We start from the raw sequence: 20,337 nt of genomic DNA, 5'->3' as shown, positions 1-20,337 counted from the left end.
TATTTACAATATCACGGAAAAGGATTCAATTCTCAGGAATAAACTTAACTAAGGTGGTGAAAGACTCGTATGTTGAAAACTACAAAATGCTGGTGAAAGAAATTAAAGACACAAATAAATGGAAAAAATCCTCTGTTTGTGGATGCAAAGCCTTAATATTGTTAAAATGTCTGTACCACCCAAAGCCATCTATAGATTCAGTGCAATCCCTATCAAAATCCCAATGGAATTTTTTTTTACAAATACAGAAAAACAGTTCTACAATTCATATGAAACCACAAAAGACCACAAATAGCCAAATCAATCCTGAGAAAGAACAAGGCTAGAAGCATCACACATCCTGATTTCAAAATATATTATAAAGCTAATATCAAAATAGTCTAGTACCAGCATCAAGACAGACCCTAGACCAGTGGAACAGAATAGGGAGCCCAGAAACAAATGCTCATATGGCCAACTGATCTTTGACAAGGTGCCAAGGATACACAATGGGAAAGGAGAGTCTCTTCAACAAATGGTGCTGAGAAAACTGGATATCCATATGCAAAAGAATGAAACTGAGCCTTTTACACCATCCCCAGAAGTCAGCTGCAAATGGATTAAAGACTTAAACGTAAGACCTGAAACCATAAAGCTCCTAGAAGACAATATCGGGCGAGTTTCATGACCTTGGTTTGGCAGTGACTTCACAGATATGACACTAAATTCACAGGACACAAAAACAAAAATAAAGAAGCGGGACTAGGGGCGCCTGGGTGGCTCAGTCGTTAAGCATCTGCCTTCTGCTCAGGTCATGATCCCAGGGTCCTGGGATCAAGCCCCACATCGGGCTCCGTGCTCTGCAGGAGGCCTGCTTCTCCCTCTATCACTCCCACTGCTTGTGTTCCCTCTCTCACTGTGTCTCTCTCTGTCAAATAAATAAAATAAAATCTTTAAAAAAAAAAAAAAGCGGGACTACCTCAAACTCAAAAGTTTCTGCACAGCAAAAGTGACAGTTGACAGAGTGAAGAGACATGGTCTTTATTCGTATACTTAAGGAGAAGGTGACTGACAGGGAACCGGGGGGTACAACAATTGGAACCCACAGTCAGTTGCTGGACAGTCCATAATTTAGATGGACATGAAGTCATAGCACAGTCTAAAAAAAATTTTTTTTTTTCAATTAGAAAAAACAAAACTGTAAAACTCCTAGCCTGGAACTCAAGGGCAATGTTGCAGCCATCTTCCCTGGGAAGAGCCAGGCACACCACCTCAGAAGGAGCCCATCCCTTGGGAGAACTGTCTTCAGAACTTTCATGTCTTACCACATCATAGTACCTTCCTGCTCTAATTAGCAGAAGAGTTGAAGGTGGTCAATCAGAATCCTTTACAAGAAATCAGTCACAAAATACAAAGACTTTAAAAGCCTTAAGTAAGAAACTGTTTTTCAGTTTATAAAGTCACTTACAAAAACTTGTACCAGTGACTGTTATATTATTATAATGATGTTTAGAATAAATACAGGATATTTTGTTTTAAATAAATTTTCAACTTAGGAAATTTCATATTATAAAGTTGCTGAAGAGCAAATTAAGGTCATGTCCCAACAGGCACGTGTGTCATCTTGTTGAGAATCCAGGTATGACCCATACTTTTTATATTTCTCCACTCTTTCACCCTTGACATAGGGGCCTTTGACTTCCTTCTTGTCCTTTCCTGGTCACAAGGGGCCCATCCACTCTGCAGCCCCGGGTCTGCATTCAAAGTGGAAATAAGAGAGAAGAGCCTGAAGGCAAAACATACAAAAAACCACCAACCAACCAAACTTTCCCAGCAAGACCGCCTCTGTATTCAAAATAGGACACCTTCTTGTCCTCTTCTGTTTACATCTTGATGACCAGAACTATGTCTGATGACCACCCTTAGTGTCCAGGAAGGATAGGAACTCTAGTATTTCCACCCAGGCATCTTGGCAACTAAGCAGAGTCCTGCTGATAGGGAACCCTTGGGAAGCAGATGGGGGACAGTAACTAGCAGTCTGCCACACCTCTGCCTTCCGGCTGAATCATGGCTGCAGGAGCCAATGCAGGGGTCTGATTGCAGAGTATCCCACTGTGCTTTCCTCAAGTAAACAAACTTCTAACCTGTGAATCAGAATCTCTGCCCATGGAGTCCTGGCACCTGTATTTTTTTTTTTTTTTTTTGGAAAAGCACCAACTGCTTTCCTCCTTCACCTGAGGACTTGAGGAGCCCTTTGCTCACACTTCTAATCACCCTCTGCCTGCCATTCCCTCCCCACAGATCAGTCATGGCCCGACATTTCTGTGCAGTATCTCAGGCTGCGCTGTGAGCCCAGCTGTTCATTTCTCCTTCACCAGCTACAACTTTGGGACCTGCTTCATCTACCAGGCTGGGATGCCCCCATACAAACAAATCCTGGTTGTCACCAACAAGGAAGAAACGTCTATGAGGTACGCAGACTTCCCAGAGCTTCCAGAGGAGTCTGTAGCTCCTTGTGGGTCCTACAGGTGAAGTCCTGCCAAAACAGAAAAAGGAAGATTATGGGAAAGAGTCAAATACAGCTGGGCATGAATCCCGAGTCTCCTTTCCCCACCACTAACACTTGGGTAGCCATGAGCTACTCTGCTGAAAAATCTTAAAATGAGGAGGGCAATGCCAGATGACCTGATGAGAGGTTCATTGGCTTCCATTTACTTTCCCCATATAATAGATGTGGAAACCAAGGTTTGAAGAGTTAAAAAGTGAATTTGTCAGGCCATCACTTTGTAGTAAATAACAGATCTATGCCAAGCTTAAGTCTTCTGATTAAAATCCAGCCTCTCTGCACCATCCCTGTGTAGAATGTTCCAGTATGGGTTTCTGGGCCTTATTTCAGACCTATTGAAACAGGATTTCCAGAGACTAGCCCAGAGACCTGTGTTTCCTCAAAGCTCTCTAGGTTGGTACTATACAACAGAACTTTCCTGGACAGTGGAACTGTTACATATCTGCGCTGTCCAATATGGCAGCCTATAACTACATGTGGCTGCAGAGCATGTAAATTGTGCCTGGTGCAACTGAGGGACCAAATTCTTAATTTGTTAAATTTTAATTCATTTGAATTTGAATTTGAATTTGAATAGCCACTGGGTCTAGTGGCTACCGTATTGGATAGCACAGGCCTATGTTCAAAGCCCACCTCTTCCCTAGCTGTGCGACCTTGGGCACATGTTCTCAACTCTCCTCGCCTGAGATGGTGGATAATAATAGCATCTCCCATATGGGGCTGTTAGGAGGATTAAATTAGTTCCCCCAGAGAGAGTCCTGAGAACAGTGCCTGGAACATAGGAAATGCTCAGTTATGGTTATCTGCTGCTGCTGCTGGGATGATGATGGTTATCAACCTGAAGCGTTCGTTACAAGAGTGTCATGTGATTTGAAATGCTAATTAAAAATCTTATCTACCTGTACTCTTTCCTGCATGATTTAATTCTATCGGAGTCCTACGCAAAGGCGTTAAGTTCTATTTATTGGCCTAGCTGGACTCCTTCTCTAAATGCCTGGAAGACAGACAAGGAAGCATTGTAGTGGAGAGGTCTCATGCCTTCCTACCCACCAGTGGAATAGAGTGGACATGGTCTTCGAAGATGCCCGGTAGTTGGGCGATTAGTGATAACGAGAACAGCTCACCTTTGTGGAATGTTTCCTCTTTGCCCTGCTTAGTGACTGCCTCAGTCGCTCTATTCCATTTCATGCTCACAACAACCTTATGAGGTAACTGTCACTAACCCAGCTTTCCAGATAAGGCAACAGAGGCCCAAAGGGGCCAGGTAACTTTTCTCAGGTCTCATGGCTTGCTAGTGATTACAGCCCGGATCCAAACTCCTTTCTATCTGACTCAGAACACATACTCCTATCAGCTGTGCTTTGCCACCCAGTTACTTAGGAAGCATTTCCTCCTCCTCCTCCTCCTTCTTTTTTTTCTTAGAGAGAGAGAGCCCTTTTGCAGGGTGGGGGTGGGAGGAGAGGGGCAGAGGGAAAGGGTTAGAGAATCTTAAGCAGGCTCCACGCCCAGCACAGAGCCCAGTGCAGGGCTCCATCTCACGACCCTGAGATCATGACCTGAGCTGAAATCAAGAGGCAGACCCTTGACCTACTTAGCCACCCAGGCACCCCAGGAAGTATTTCCTTCCTTTGCATCGAGCAAAGGGCCACGGCACTTTTGAGTTTGAGGCCCAGTTCTGCCGGGATCTCAGGGTGTGATTTGGGGTAAGTAACTTGATTATGTCAGGGGTCTTTGGGCTGAACCACTGCTGAGGTCGCTTCCAACCCTTACATCCTGTGACTGCAGGACAGCAGGGCAGGAAATCCATCAGAACCCAGCTCAGAGAGACAAGGGGACAGAATTGGTCTTTCTGGATGACTTAAACATGTGCTCTGACCTCCAGGAGTACAGGGTCGTGCTGGAGACCCTCCTCCTTTGTAGACAAAATGGAAATATGCGGGCCCTCTAACTTCCACACTTTCCTCCTGATTTTCTCTAGCTTAGACTGTCTGTACACCAACACCCCGTACCTCGAGGTGAACTTCCGTGTCGATGTGATAAAGCCGGGAAAGACACTGGAGATTCCAATCACCTTTTATCCTCGAGAAAGTATCCAATACCGAGAACTCATCCCCTTTGAAATCAATGGGCTCTCACAACAAATAATTGAAATCGAAGGGAAAGGCACTGAAATGAAGGTAAGAGACGGTTGGTGAGATCCTCAGGCTTGGCACCCTCCTTTTGCCCTCCCAGTCACCTGTGCCCCTGGAGCCCACTCTTCCTCCCTTCTCCACCCGTCTGGCCCCCCAGCTATTCTGTCAGAGGCCAGCCAGTCCTACTGAAGGATGAACTGTCAAATCTGACTCCTACTCAACACCAAACTTCAGTGCATCATAGGCTACAAGGAATCACAAGCACCAGAGAAACACGCTTTTCTTGGAAAAGTTGGAGACTGTCAGATTCGTAATCCCAAGCATGTCCTTCTCCTCTTACAGGGCGTGTCCTGTTTTCGGGTTTAATAGGCTAGATTTGTTTTGGACAACAACTTGTTTTGGCTATGTATGCAGACATACGTTTCAGTTGTGGAACATCCTCCCTTAATGCCACGTTGATTAGTACTCTCTGCCAGGCACAGATCCCAGGGTTATGCTTGATTGAGGGCATCTCTTCTAAGTAGGTGCTCCTAATGAAAGTCCTGCTGCTAATCCCTTTCTACCCAGTGTCTGGTAAACATTTAAGGTGTCTGTTTCGTTGGCACATTTGCGTTTGCATAGGAGGTTTTGGAAGACAGAAGACTTTCCCAGATGCTCAGGAATGCATGGGACATTTCAGCCACAGGGAGAGAGAAGATGTGGGAGGAATAGGAGGGAGGTCTCCCTGGCAGCCTTCCCATCAAGCTAGAGGAACCCCAGGACATGGCCACCTGGTGTGTCTGCACCCAAGCCAGAGAGGGGGGCCTCTTCCGATCTCACTGTTCATTCTGTCACTCACTCACTCTGCACTCACTGTGTGCTAGGTCCTTTGGGGGAAGTCCGGAGGGGACCTCCGGGAGCACAGGCTGCTGCTAGGGACTCTCAGCTTTTGAGACAGAATGGAAGCGTGTGGGCTGGATATCAAGAAAGCTGAGGAGCAGCGGGTGTGCAGTTTAGGGACTGATCGAATGATAGTGACCCATGGGTGCTGCACAGTCCTGCAGGCCAGGCCCAGCCTGACCTCGATCCATCCCGGCCGACCCCGGGATCAGTGCCTGATGAGGACTTGGAAGCGTGTCCACTGTCACAGCTCTGCTGCTGCCGTTCCAGTCTGAACGCTCGGCACCGGCCACTCCTCCAGGCTTTCTCTCCCGCCCCCTTCCAGCCCTTCTTCCACAGAGACGTGAGCCACAGCGCACCCAAAACCCGCGTTTGATGGGGGCAGTCCATGCTGCCCGGGCTTCCCACTTCTCCCGGCATGAACCCTGACTGCCTCCAAGCCTGTCTTCTCAGGATGCCCGTTGTTCCCCACCCCAGGCCTTGGCTGAGCCGCTCCTCCAACTCAGGGCCTCACCACAGAGTGTCCCCTGCCCCCGGGGTGCCCTCCAACCTCACACCCACCCCGACTCAACCTGACTAGATCCTACCCTTCCTTTAGCTCCCAGTGCAGTGTAGACATGCCTTCTCAGGGAGGCCTCCCCAGAACCGCCAGCCAGGTCAGCCTCTGTAATGTGCTCTCAAGGTACCCTGAGCTTTTCCTTCACAACCCTTGGCCCTGTTATAGTTATGTAGTTGTGTAAGGAGCTGCCTAGGGGGTAGTTTATGCCCATGAATGTTTGCTGGGTGAGTGAATACCCATCCCATATGAAGAAGGCAGGACACTGAGAGAGAGGAACCACCCTTACCTCACCAGACTGGATGTACCATGGTGGTTATTTTTCTCAGTAACTGATGAAACCCTCCCTCCCTGCTCTCTTTCCTGTTCTGCAGATTTCAGTCCTGGATCCATCCAACAGGATTGTGAAGTTAGGAGCTGTCCTGCCGGGACAGGTTGTGAAAAAAACGGTTTCCATCATGAACACCAGCCACACCCACCTCACATTCAGCCAGTCAGTCCTGTTCTCAATTCCAGAACTCCAGGAACCCAAGGTTGGTGCTCGGGGCTCCCAGGGGGTCTTCATGCGTCCCGATGGTACAGAGGACTGTACCAGCAACACTGACCGCTCACGCTTCTGGTGCACCTACAGCGTGCAGACCATTCTGAGAGCTTCCCGGGTGCTACCTCTGAGTGTCTTCACAAAAGCAGTGTAGGGCTGGTGCTTTCAGTATTCTCATTTTACATAGAAGGACACCAGGGCTTAGAGGGACTGCATACTTCGAAAGGGCAGCCCAGTGAAAGAGAAAGGGATGCGATTCAGTAGATCTGGATGCTCATGAATGTATATATCCTGTAGAAAGTTTGAAAAATATGCTAAGTCATAAAGAAAAGCATTTTCCCCGTAATCTCACAATGACCACCTTCTTGCCATATGCCCACCCAGCAGAGAGACAGTGAGATCAAGCTCTCTGGCGTCTCTTCTTATAAGGGCTCTAGTCCCGTCACAAGGATCCCACCCTCATGACCTCATCTAAACCTAATTACCCCCTAAAGGCTGGACACCACTCACATGTGAATCTGGGGGACACAATTCAGTCCATAGCAAGGTGAATATGATATAGACTTGTCTGGTGGAGTTTCCAGTCCTCAGGGGTCACTGACACAGAAATAACACCCAGACAGCCTAGAAACTGCAGAGGCAGGGTGTGAATTGGGAAGGGGCAGCTCCGAGGACAGCTGGGGGCTGTTGGGAGGCCTCACAGTGGAGGGAGGCCTGCACTGAGGTCAGGGTGAAGAGGTGTCTTGCAGGCAGACAGGTTGGGGAGCAGTGTGCTCGAGGCAAAGGTACATGGGCCCCGAAGGGCCTGGGCTGGTGGACATCCAGGCGCGAGGCAGTGCAGCAGGAGCCCTGAGAACCATCTGGGGCTTGTCAGAGACAGGAAAAGGGGCTGCGGGAGCTAGCCAGAGCGAGAGGGCTGGTGCGTATCTCGTCCCAGGGCCCATGCCGCCATCCAGAGACAGGGCCAACTTGTTGCTTTTGTTTCCTCACTCATCCAAGGCGACATCCTCAGTGCCCCTGGGCCGGGGCCCCTGACCATTGGGCCAAGCCACTTATACTGGCCCAGTGGCCCTGGGCGGTCCCGTGCAGTTTTTGGCTCATCTCACCCCTGCTGCCACAGCTCCCTGCTCTGCACCCCAGGGAACACAAGCGCAGAAGGAGCCTCGGCTTCCTTTGAGCTGATTTTGATTGATTTCTACCAGGACAAAGCAGGAAAGGGAGAGCATACGAATTTAAACAGCAGTTCTCAGACTCTAGAACATGTGGGTCAGGGCACTTTTGAAGATGCGAGTTCCAGGCTCTCCCAAAATTCAGTCGGCCTGGGGAAGGACCTGGGAATCTGCATCTAAAGCAGCACATTAGGAAACAGGGTACAGAGAGCCCAGGGAGCCCTCCTTGGAAAGACACCAGAGCACTGAGTGTTTCCGGTTTCCTCTTATCGTACTATTTCCTCCACCAGAGAGTAGGGGTCATTTGCTGCAAGGGGTTGAAGAGAGAATTAACGTTTATGGAATGCCTATTTCGTGCCACACATTTATACAGATGATCTGAATCTTCACCGTAGAGTAAGTCACAGAGAGTTTAAGTAACTTGCCAAAGATGACCTGGCCAGTAGTAGGGAGCAGAATGGGATCTGACCCCTGGGCTGTTGCAGCCCTAAGAGCAAGACCCGGGAATGGATGCCTCCGACGCCCCCTGCCCTCAGTGGCTGAGTATCCTTGTGGTTTTGTCCAGGTCATCACCCTGATACCATTCCACAACATCACTCTGAAGCCCAAAGAGGTCTGTAAGCTGGAAGTCATCTTTGCCCCGAAGAAGCGCATCCCTCCCTTCTCCGAGGAGGTGTTCATGGAATGTATGGGGCTCCTGCGTCCCCTCTTCCTCCTCAGCGGCTGCTGCCAGGCCCTGGAGATCTCCCTGGACCAGGAGCATCTCCCCTTTGGGCCAGTCGTGTATCAGACACAAGCCACGCGTCGCATCCTTATGTTGAACACGGGTGACGTGGGTGCAAGGTAGGAGAGCGGTGTGCCCACCCTGCGGCTGGCACAGCCCTGTGACACTGGCTTTGCCCTGGATCTGGACACGACATCTGTTTCACAAGTCAGGCCACTCGTTATTTCTTTCCCCTCCCTTTTACATCCCCTCCCTTCACTCAGATGTGACAACAGTGGTCCCGCTCAGCTGACTGCTTGCTGCCAGGATGGCGAAAATTAATGTCATTTCATTGAGAACATTTGTTTGGTGCCTGTTCTATGCCCTTTACATGGTTCCTCTTGGCTGATCCCAAACAGTTCCATGGCTGGTCCATTTTACAGATGAGACAACTGAGATTACTTTACCAAAGTCATGCATTTAGCAAGGACTCACACTGTGCAGGTGCAGTGCTGAGCATTCTTGCATATAAGCTCCCACTTAATTATCCCAGGCCCCCATAAGGTCCTCTGTTGTCCCCATTTCACAGCTGAAGGTGAGGCTCACGGAGGTCAGATGATTGACCTGAGGTCACACAGCCAAGAAGTGGGGGAAAAAGACAGGGTTGGAACCCAAGTATATCTGTGATCGTTCTCCTCTCCAGGCTCTTCCCTCTAGCTAGCAGGTGCCCACCCCCGTCACTACTCAGGCAGGCCCCCATAGCTATGCAGGCGGGCACCGAATACCTGCAGGGGGCACTCTCGCCCAGACCTCAGTGAGAACAGTGCCCTGAGGGTGTGGTGTGGCGGCCCCTGAGTGCTGGAAGCACAGGGTCTGCACCACCCACCCTCTGTCTCCCATCGGCCCACAGAGGGATGACTACACAGGGCCCTCAGGTCCCAGCGCCACCAAGAGCAGGTGCAATGCTCACCTGCATCACCTCTGCCCTCCTGGATGGGGGGGTGGGGGGAGGGGTTGCTGATAGCCACGGTTTCGGGACGGTTCCAGTCCTAGCCCAATCACTTCCTAGCTGTCTGATCTTGGATACACATGTGTTAGTGCATTCATGCACATGTTCCCCCATGAGCCACTGGTGGACCATAAGATAAGATGCAGCACCTTCCCACCCTGCTCCGGTCTGAGAGGCAGCTGAGCCATCCTACCCAGGAGAGATCTGGCTCTTGTCCCCACTGCCTCTGCTGCACCCAGTGATGGTCTTCCTCCCAGGTCCCAGGGAGTGCTCATTAGCAGGTAAACCTCCCAGCTAAAAGCCCAGGCAAAGTCTCTTGATCTCAGCAGCATTGAGGACACCCCCAGGATACTAATAAATTGTCTTTCTTGTCTCCTTTTATCTTGGAAAAGGTTTAAATGGGATGTCAAAAAATTTGAGCCTCATTTCTCCATCAGCCCAGAAGAAGGCTATATCACTGCGGGCATGGAGGTTTCGTTTGAAGTGACCTACCATCCCACTGAAGTGGGCAAGGAGAGTCTCTATAAAAACTTGCTCTGCTTCATCCAGGGAGGCAATCCCTTGAGCCTAACCCTATCTGGAGTCTGCGTGGGACCACCTGCAGTAAAAGAGGTCAGTAGATGCTGCCCACAGATGGGCCAGTGGCCAGAGTGGGCCCAGCAAGCTCCACAAGTGAATTCAGCCAGGCCTTCTAGAAACAAGTGACTCTGAAAAAAAAAAAAGAAAGAAAGAAAGAAAGAAACAAGTGACTCTGTTCAAACAGTCCTCGGTGCCAACATCAAACATCCAGACCTGCTTCCCAACCCCTGCCACAGGGCTTTTGCATAATCTGTTCCCACTGCTGCAATATTCATTTTCCCTCTTCATTTAGTTAAATCCTATTCATTCTTCAGCCCTCAACTCAAGCATCACATTCTCAAGGAAGCTTGCACTGATATCTCTGGCTAGATCAAATTCTGTTACACGCTCTGTAAGTAAAGGGTAAAACACCTTTCCCTCCTTCTCTCTCATCAATAAAGGGGGGAGGGGGCCTTGAGTTAATCCTCTGCTAGCCATGTCCATTGAAACCTGAGAATGGACTGTGTTCCACTTATGGTAAAAACACTTATGGCAAAAATGACACCCAGTCTTCATCTCTATAATCCCATTATTTCAAGCGTGTTATGTAAATGGGCTCATACGGTATGCTCTGAACATGTATGTACAAGTCTCGGCAGGAACATATGCTTTCATTTTCTTGGGTAAATATCTAGGAATGGAATGGCTGGGTCATAGAGCAAGCATATATTTACTTTTTTAAAAACCTACTAAACTGTTTTCCAAAGTGGTTGTGTCATTTTACATTTCTACCAGCAATGTCTGACATTTCCACTATGTCACATCTTGCCAACACTTGATACGGTCAGGTGTTTTAATTTTAGTCATCCTAATAGATATGTAGTGGTGTCTCCTTGTGTTTTTTAATTTGTAGTTCCCTAATGACTAACGATGTTGAACACCTTTTCGGGTATTTATTTGCCACCCATATATCATCTTTGTTGGAGTATCTGTTTAAATTTTCTATCTATCTTTAGCTGGGTTGTTTGTTTTCTTCTTATTGAGTTTTGAGAGTTCTTCATATATTCAGGACTTAAATTTTACATTTAGATCTTCAATCTGTTTAGAGTTAATTTGTGTATGTAGTGCAAGATATAGACCAAAATTCATTTCATTGTATTTTTTTGTATACTGATACCAATTGTTCCAGCACCATTTGTTGAAAAGATTATCATTTCTCCACTGAAATACCTTTGCACCTTGGTCAGAAACCATTTGACCATATAGGTGCAGCTCTGTTGCTGAATTCTGTTCTTGTCCGCTAGTCTATTTAACTGTCCTTACCAACACTGCCACACTGTCCCCATTGCTACATTCGGTGGTCAGTTCTCAACTGTTGACCTGTTGATAGCATTTGATACCTTGAACAAGTCCCTTAAAGGAGAATCCTTCCAACACTTTCCTCACATGGTTCCTAGGATACCACCCTTTCCTGGGTTTCCTCCTACCTTATTAGATGCTTCCTCTCATCTCCTCTTCTGATTTTTCTTAACATTGGTGTGTGCCAGTCAGGAATTAGTTCTTAAGTTTCTTCTTTTTCTAAAAACAATTAACTTCCTGACAATCTCATCCAGTTTCTTGGCCTTAAAAAAAAATGCCATACCCTCAACTCCCAAATATGTATCTCCATCCTGAACCTTTCCTCGAACTCCTCATGTGTAAAGTCCACCACCTGCCTGAGATGCCTGCTTTCTTCCAGGTGGTAAACTTCACCTGCCAGGTGCGCTCCAAGCACACGCAGACCATCTTGCTTTCAAACCGCACCAACCAGACCTGGAACCTGCACCCCATCTTTGAGGGTGAGCACTGGGAGGGGCCCGAGTTCATCACCCTGGAGCCCCATCAGCAAAACAAGCCCTATGAGATCACCTACAGACCCCGCACCATGAACTTGGAGAACCGCAAACATCAGGTAGACTGAGGCTTCCCCCACCCGCTTTGGTTTCCGTGTGTGGTTGGAGGGGGACGAGTGGTGCAAAAGAGGTGAGGAGACAGAGTTTGGGGGCTCAGAGAATGTTCAAACGAGAAGGGACCCCACGAACCATGTTGGAACAATAGGGAATCGTGCAGATTATCGAGTCCAAAGCCTCTCTCGGTGCCCACATGTTTTCATGTATAGGAGATTCTCTTGGAATGAGGGGCACAGTTCTGAAAGAGTCCTGGACTAAGCATCAAGCAATTAATATTTAGCTTAATTGCACAAATAACATCATCGTGGCTGTAATAAAAATAAAAAAGGAAAGAAGCCACAATCTTCAACCCTAAAAAAGGAGAACTCTCTTCTTCTATCTTCACTACCAGCCCTTATGCAGATGCAGCCACAGCTGACATCATCACATACCCAAAATTGCCTTCTGTTTATTTTCACTTTACATTATATCAGGAGCATTTTTCTGTTTCACTAGTCTTTGTGATCATGATATTTAATGATTGTCTAATATTTCTTTGAATGAGAGTTCCCTAATTTATTTAACATTCCCCAGTTGTTGAATATGGAAGTTATTACCAAATTTTTATCAATATTATAAATGGTTTTAATATATGTGTATGTATGCAGCTTTTTCTCTGGAGGGATTTTTAAGTTCCCTCGGGTGAAGCCGCCGGCTAGCTCAATCAGTAGAGCATCGACTCTCAAGTTCCTTGGCGTGGGGTTCCTGGTTCAAATACATATGAACATTTTTATGACTCTTAAAACATACTGCCAAGCTGCTTTCTAAGAGTTATGCTTATGTCAGGGCCTACGTTAACCCTGTGTTACTACCATGCCTGAGAGGTAGCTAATAAGGGACCTCCTGTGCCATTCTGACCACGCTTCTTCTCCTTAGGGCACCCTCTTCTTCCCCCTCCCCGATGGGACTGGCTGGCTGTATATGCTGCATGGGGTTGCTGAGCTCCCCAAAGCCGTGGCCAACATCTTCCGTGAAGTACCATGTAAGACGCCATACGTTGAACTCCTGCCAATCAGCAACTGGCTTAACAAGCCCCAGAGGTGAGGGAGTGGGGGGCAAGGAGCCAGGGTGGAGGAGATGGAGGAGGGAGGACATCCACTGTCTAGCCTGGCCTTTCACCTGGTCAGCACCTCTAGAGGACATTGAGGGACTGAAAGAGTCAGAGACAAATTTCCCTGGTGTGGACAGGCACTGCCTGACCTCTAAGCTTCCAGACCCCCAGTGCTATCTGTGAATAGCGGAGTACCTAAGTCTCCTAGACCAGGGCCTGGCACAAAATAAGTGCTCAGTAACTGTTAGCTGTTATTATTGTCAAAATGAGAATCATGGTGGTTATTATTGAGTGCTCCACCATATCACCTCAGCCACTGGCCAGAGAAGGACGTCCCTTGGATCTTTAGTTGCAGTGGGAGTAGAGTAGAATACGAGGGCTAGAGAAGCTTGAAGACCAGCAGCCTTGTCCCCTTCTTTTACAGAGAAGGAGCCAAAGGCTGGGAGAAGAGGTTTACTTACTGAAGGCTGCCAGGTAGCATAGTGGGTGAAGGCCCAGACCTAAGTTTGAATCCTGGTTCTACCAATAACTAGTCATGTTATCTGAGCATGCTTCCTCTTGGCCTCTATTTCCTCATTAGTAAGACGGAGGTGAGAATCATATGTACCTCCATGTGTTACTAGGAACACATGTGGAGCACTGACTCAGCACCTGGCACATAATAGGTGTCAGTAAATCGTAGTTATTGGTATTGTTAGAGACAAAGTAAAGACCAGAGCCCTGGACCCGCGTGCTTGTCATAAAGTCAGGAGTAGAAATAGCACCTTTACTTCTTTCCTTTGGGCAGACAGTCACATTTTCTCTATCCTCTCTTCATGTGCTGCTGTGTCCCCCCAGGTTCCGGGTCATTGTGGAAATGATAAAACCAGAGAAGCCAGACCTAAGCGTCACCTTAAAAGGCCTTGACTACATTGATGTACTGTCGGGTTCCAAGAAAGACTATAAGCTGAACTTCTTTTCCCACAAGGAGGGACTATACAGTGCAAAGGTATCTACATGTTAAAAACATTTCCCTGGAACCCTGGAGGTTTGCCCCTGAGGTGATGATCCTGGTGTTAGGGAGTGAAGATGTCCTCCCACCGCCAGCCTATCCTTATCCTGTTGGGCTAACCATTTAGTGACCTGGCAAAGGCTTTCAGGATTCCAAGCCTCTTTAAGATGGAGCCAGACTGCAGGGCCATCCATCTGTCATGTAGACCCACACCAAACATTCAAAGCAGCAGAATCATGAAAATCCTTAAGTAGTGAAGGCCAGCAAACACCAGACCACAATAATAAGAAAAGATCCCTTTTTCTGAGTGCTGAGAGTGGCTAGTATCATACTGAACACTCAGTACACACAGCTAGTAATGTCAGAGCCAGGATTCAACTCAGAGCCACCTGCTCCAAGATACCACGGGGCCTTTCATGCATGAACTGTTTCTCCTAATCCGTTCATTAGTTCAACAAGTACCTATGAGCATACCTGCCACATACTATACTAAGTGCTGGCAGCACAGCAATGATCAAAACTAGGCACAGTCTCTGTCTTAATGGAATGCCCAGTCCAGTGAAAGAAGAAGGATATTAACCAAATAATGGTACTATGAATGTATAATTACAAAATGAGATATGCACTTTGAAGAAAAGGAGCACATATGGATCAAGTAGCTCAAGGGTGAGGTTAGGGCTGAAGATAATATTTGGAAATTACTCATTTGTAGATAATATGTAGAAATTACTTATTTAGAGATAGTATTAGAAGCTATGATGAAAGATGGAATAAGCTAGGGAAAGATTTTAAAGTGATAAAAGAAAAAACCTAGGAACGCATCTCCTCCCTCCAGAAGAGATAGTAGCAAACCCATGCAGTAGATGTCATCCTTTCCTACAACCACTGAGGTGGCCTGCTCCACTCAGATCACATTCACAAGCTGACAGAGAACCTTAAAATCAAGGTTTCATGAAACATCTGTAGGGGAAAAAAAGCCACTATAAATAGAAATACCAGCTCAACAAAGAGGAACCCCTAAGATAAAAGATGTTTTAAAGCAAACAGAATATTTTTAGTGAATATTATTAATATCCTCAAAGGAATAAAGGAAGATAATCCTACCCATAATAGAAGAACAGGCTATTATGGAAGATAATCATTTAAAGACCTGGAAAATAAAAAATGAAATGTTTGTAATAGAATACCATAGAGAAAGGCTGAATAGTGTAATGAGGAAGAGATTACTAGTAAGTTAGAAGATAGAGCTGAGTAATAGCACAGATTTAAGCACATGAGCACAAAGAAATGGCAAGAATGGAAGGAAGTAATAAGTGCTGGAGAGGGTATGGAGAGATTGGATCCCTCATGCATTGCTGACGGGAGTGTAAATGGTGCAGCTGCTGCCAAAAACAGTCTGGCATTCCTTAAATGGTAAACATAGAGTTACCATGTGACTCAGCAATTTCACTCCTAGGTGTATACCCAGGATAAATGAAAACATACGTCCACACAAGAACCTGTACATAAATGTTCATAGAGGCATTATTCGTAAGAACCAAAAAATGGTTACAAACCAAATGTCCATCTATCCACCTAATAAGAAATCCAACACCCAAAAAACAAATAATCCAGTTAAGAAATAGGCAGAAGACAAGAAGAAAAGACTTCTTTTCCAAAGAAGACATCCAAATGGCTTACAGACACATGAAAAGATGCTCAACATCACTTATCGTCAGGGAAATACAAATCAGAACCATGATGAGATACCACCTCACACCTGTCAGAATAGCTAAAATTAGCAACACAGGAAACAACAGGTGTTTGCGAGGATGTGGAGAAAGGAGAACCCTCTTGCACTATTGGTGGGAATGCAAACTGGTGCAGCCACTCTGGAGAACAGTATGGAGATTCCTCAAAAAGTTAACAATAGAACTACCCTATGATCCAGCAATTGCACTACTAGGTATTTACCCAAAGGATGCAAAAATACAGATCCAAAGGGGTACATCCACCCCGATATTTATAGCAGCATCATCAAGAGTAGCCAAACTATGGAGAGAGCACAAATATCCATTGACTGATGAATGGATAAAGAAGATGTGATATATATGCAATGGAATATTATTCAGCCATCAAAAAGAATGAAATCTTGGGGCACCTGGGTGACTCAGATGTTGAGCATCTGCCTTCGGCTCAGGTCATGATCCCAGGGTCCTGGGATCGAGCCCCGCATCGGGCTCCCTGCTCGGCGGGAAGCCTGCTTCTCCCTCTCCCCCTCCCCCTGCTTGTGTTCCCTCTCTCGCTGTGTCTCTCTCTGTCAAATAAATAAAATCTTTAAAAAAAAAAAAAAAGAATGAAATCTTGTCATTTGCAATGATGTGGATGAAGCTAGAGAGTATTATGCTAAGTGACATAAGTCAGTCAGAGAAATACAAATACCATATGATTTCACTCATATGTGGAATTTAAGAAAGAAAACAGATGAACATATGGGAAGGGGGAAAAGAAAAAAAGGAGAGAGGGAAATAAGCCATAAGAGACTCTTAATGATAGAGAAAAAACTAAGGATCGATGGACAGAGGGAGGTGGGGGATGGGCTAGATGGGTGATGGGATTTAAGAGGGCACTTGTTGTGATGAGCACTGGGTGTTATATGTAAATGAATCACTGAATTCTACTCCAGAAACCAATATTGCACTGTATGTTAACTAAAATTTAATTTTTAAAAAAAGAGCTTCTAAAACAGAAAAACAAGATAATGGAAGGAAGAAAATACTTTTCAAAATAATTGAAGAAAATTTTCCAGGGCTATTTGAAAAAGACTGAGTCTTGTAATTGAAGGGACCCAACAACTTGCCAAATAGGGTGAATGAAAAAAAAAAAACACCTCACATCTAAATACATGAGAACAAAATTGTAGAAAACTGGGATAAAAAAGAAATTCCTAAATGATTCTAGAGAAAGTAAAAGGAAATAATCACAATAACATCAGATTTCTCATGATAACACTGAATACAAGAAACAGTGGAGGGGCACCTTGTTGGCTCAGTAGGTTAAGTGTCTGACTCTTAATTTTAGCTCAAATCATGATCTCTGGGTCATGAGCTTGATCCCCCGTGTTGGGGTCCACACTGGGCATGGAGCCTGTGAGCCTGCTTAAGATTTTCTCTCTTCCTCTCCCTCTGCCCCACCCCACCCCTATCACATGTGCATACATGCATGCTCACTCTCTTTCTCTCAAAAAAAAGGGGGGTAGGCAGTGGAGTAAGCTATTCATATAACTTAGAGTGATGTTCAATGTAGAACTTTTTCCAAACAAAACTATTACGAGGGCAAAATAAAGACATTTTTAAACATGCAAGGACTCAAAGTAACCTACCCATATATATAATCCATGTTTGAAAGAAGTACTATAAAATTAAAAGTTTTTTAATTAGCAAATTTTAAAAACAAGTAAGTGAATTCAAGAGGAAAACATAAGGATACAATGAACAAAGAATCAAAATTCAATTGATAGGTAATTTCAAATAATTGTTGAAAAGCAATCTGAAATGAATATTTCTTATGACCTCAATATAGGAAAAAGGAAGGGGAGGAATAAAATAAGGCAATGAAAAATTTTTTTCTCATTCAGTGGGAAGCAAATGGGGAAATAAAAGATGTTCTTTCATTCACCAGAAGGGTAGGGAAAGAATAAAGATAGTCATAAACTATAGATGTGAACAGAAAAATATAAGTAAATATATGTTTTAAAGTGTTAAGTAAAAATGATGGTGAACGCAGATCACAGAGTCTCTTTACAATAATATGTATTAAAATTAACAATACAAAAGTTTTTTAAAAATCAAAAGTACTTCTGATTATAATGGAATAACTACTCTTTCCACCATAAATGATCATAAAACTGGACAAAATTTCTGAGGCAAGTCTTCTCAGGCATTGGCAACAGGAGCACAATACTGCAATCCATCAAAGAGAAGAAAAGCTAATGAGATGAATCTCTATAATTGTCCTGGCTCTCTGCCAAGGGACAGTTTCCTGATTGCAGTGCAGTGAGCTGGAGTCTAAGCAAAGCACAGCTGCCCCATTGAACTGACAATGCAGAAATCAGAGTTTGGTGCAGTTGAAATAGCTAGTCTCCACAGGGTGGGAGAGGAGTGGAGGGAGCAATGCAGGAAGTGGCAGGGTGTTGGGAGGGAAGGGAGACAGAAGTCTGTGTGGGAGTTCCCCTCAAAGTCTTTGGCTGAGAGTTGTCCTGCACATGCACAAAATGAGACTACATGAGATTTGTCAGAGAACAGCTTCCAAAAGAGGTTGATAAACAAAGATACATTAATCAGTGCTGGGGAACATTGGAGGTTTGATTCGGCCAGATGAGGAGATTGCATTAACATCTCACCAACATCCTAAGAATCCAGTGAAATACCAGAAAGGCCAGAAGAAAGGACCATGCCCTTAGGATAAGTCCTTTTAGGCCCTTAAAAAGCCTAAAACTAAGCAACTACAAGATCTGCAGGAAGGGCAAAATTTGGAGATTGAATCCCACCAAGTTGGAAGGTCTTGAGAAACACCTTGAGCTTTCCACAGATCTGCTCTAACAAAGCATAAAACCAAACCTACACAACTTTAAGGTGATAAGTCAATAAGTCAGTGATTGAACTGCCTCCTAGAATAAAATCAACACTCTTACTAGGAAGATAACAGAATCCAGAATCTCTACAATGATCATCAGCAATGTGCAGTGCAGCAGCAGAAATTACTAGATTTGTGACAAAGCAGGGAAATGTGACCCATAGTCAAGAAAAATTTAGTCAATGAAAATGGACTCCAGGATGGGCCAGATATTGGATTTAGCAGACAAAGACCTCAAACCAGCTATTATAAACATGTTTAGAACTAAAGAAATCATTTCAAATAATTAAATAAGGACAGATAAGGAATCTCAGCAGAGAAATGGAAAGTATAAAAAAAGAACCAAATGGATATTCTAGAATTAAAATTAAAAATTTCAATAAACTGAAATGAAAGTTTCACTGGATGTTCTTAACAGCAGATTGAATTAAAAGAAAAAAGATTGAATAAAAAGAACCAGAGCCTCATGAACCTGTGAGAAAATACGAAATTTTCTAATACATGGGTAATAGGAGTCCCAGAAGAGAAGAAAGTGAGAATGGGGCAGAAAAGTATTTGAAAAAAAATTATGAAACTTCCCTGATTTGATTTTAAAAATACATATATTTAGGGGCGCCTGGGTGGCTCAGTCGGTTAAGCGTCTGCCTTCGGCTCAGGTCATGATCCCAGGGTCCTGGGATCGAGCCCCGCATCGGGCTCCCAGCTCCACAGGAAGCCTGCTTCTCCCTCTCCCACTACCCCTGCTTGTGTTCCCTCTCTCACTGTCTCTCTCTCTCTGTGTCAAATAAATAAAATCTTAAAAAAAAAATACATATATTTATAGATCCAAGAAACTTGGCAAACCTCAAGCAGGAAAAATACAAAGATAACCATGATATACAAGAAAACCATGTCTGTGCACATCATAGTAAAACTGCTAAGAATCAAAGATAAAGAGAAAAGCTTGAAACAACCAGATATTTAAAAATATGCTACATACAGGGGACAATAATAAAAATGACCACTGACTTCCCTTCAGATATAATGGAAGCCATCTGCAAAGTGCTGAATTCTATCAACCGAGAATTCTTCATTCACTGAAAATATCCTTTAAAATGGAGATATTTTCAGATAAAAGAACATGAGAGAATTCAATGCCAGCAGACTTGTATCACTGAACAACATGCTAATAAGTATTCTTCAGTCTGAGGGAAAATGATACCCGACAGAAATCTGGGTGTACTGGCAGCAGAAGCTTATCATGCCAGTCGCAGGGGTGAGGGGACAATGTAGTGCAGTCGCAAGGGTGGGCTCTGGAGTCAGTTCAACCTTGTTCAAGTCCTGGCTCTGACACTTCTCCCTGCACGTGACCTTGGCAAGATATTTACCTTTGCTGAACTTCAGTTTCCCTGGGGAAAAAAAAAAAGAAAGAAAGAACCAAAACAAAACCAAACGAAAGAAAGAAAGGAAACAGTGAGGGGAATAATAATACTGCCTACAAGTTGTATACATTAAACAAGTACTTCTCGTGCCTGGCACACAGTAATCATTGATTAAATGTTAGATGCTGTCATTACCATTATTAGTATTATTGTCAATTTCAGCAGCAACTGGCATAGGAG

At 45.1% G+C, this 20,337-nt stretch overlaps 1 protein-coding gene across 1 annotated transcript in view; it reads left to right on the top strand.

Moving 5' to 3' along the window:
• The window catches only part of HYDIN (HYDIN axonemal central pair apparatus protein), a 308,320-nt gene that overhangs the window by 279,732 nt on the left and 8,251 nt on the right, over window positions 1-20,337 (top strand). The window contains exons 75-82 of the mRNA XM_035024816.1: window positions 2,281-2,450; window positions 4,524-4,722; window positions 6,487-6,645; window positions 8,388-8,665; window positions 9,927-10,146; window positions 11,831-12,043; window positions 12,957-13,120; window positions 13,969-14,119. Of these exons, the coding sequence (XP_034880707.1) occupies window positions 2,281-2,450; window positions 4,524-4,722; window positions 6,487-6,645; window positions 8,388-8,665; window positions 9,927-10,146; window positions 11,831-12,043; window positions 12,957-13,120; window positions 13,969-14,119 (1,554 nt within the window). The remainder of the gene's footprint in view (window positions 1-2,280; window positions 2,451-4,523; window positions 4,723-6,486; window positions 6,646-8,387; window positions 8,666-9,926; window positions 10,147-11,830; window positions 12,044-12,956; window positions 13,121-13,968; window positions 14,120-20,337) is intronic.

This window comes from Mirounga leonina, unplaced genomic scaffold, assembly GCF_011800145.1.
Source record: "Mirounga leonina isolate KUSES-001 unplaced genomic scaffold, KU_Mleo_1.0 Mir_180, whole genome shotgun sequence".
NCBI lineage: Eukaryota > Metazoa > Chordata > Mammalia > Carnivora > Phocidae > Mirounga > Mirounga leonina.
This window is presented reverse-complemented; position numbering and strand designations above follow the sequence as displayed.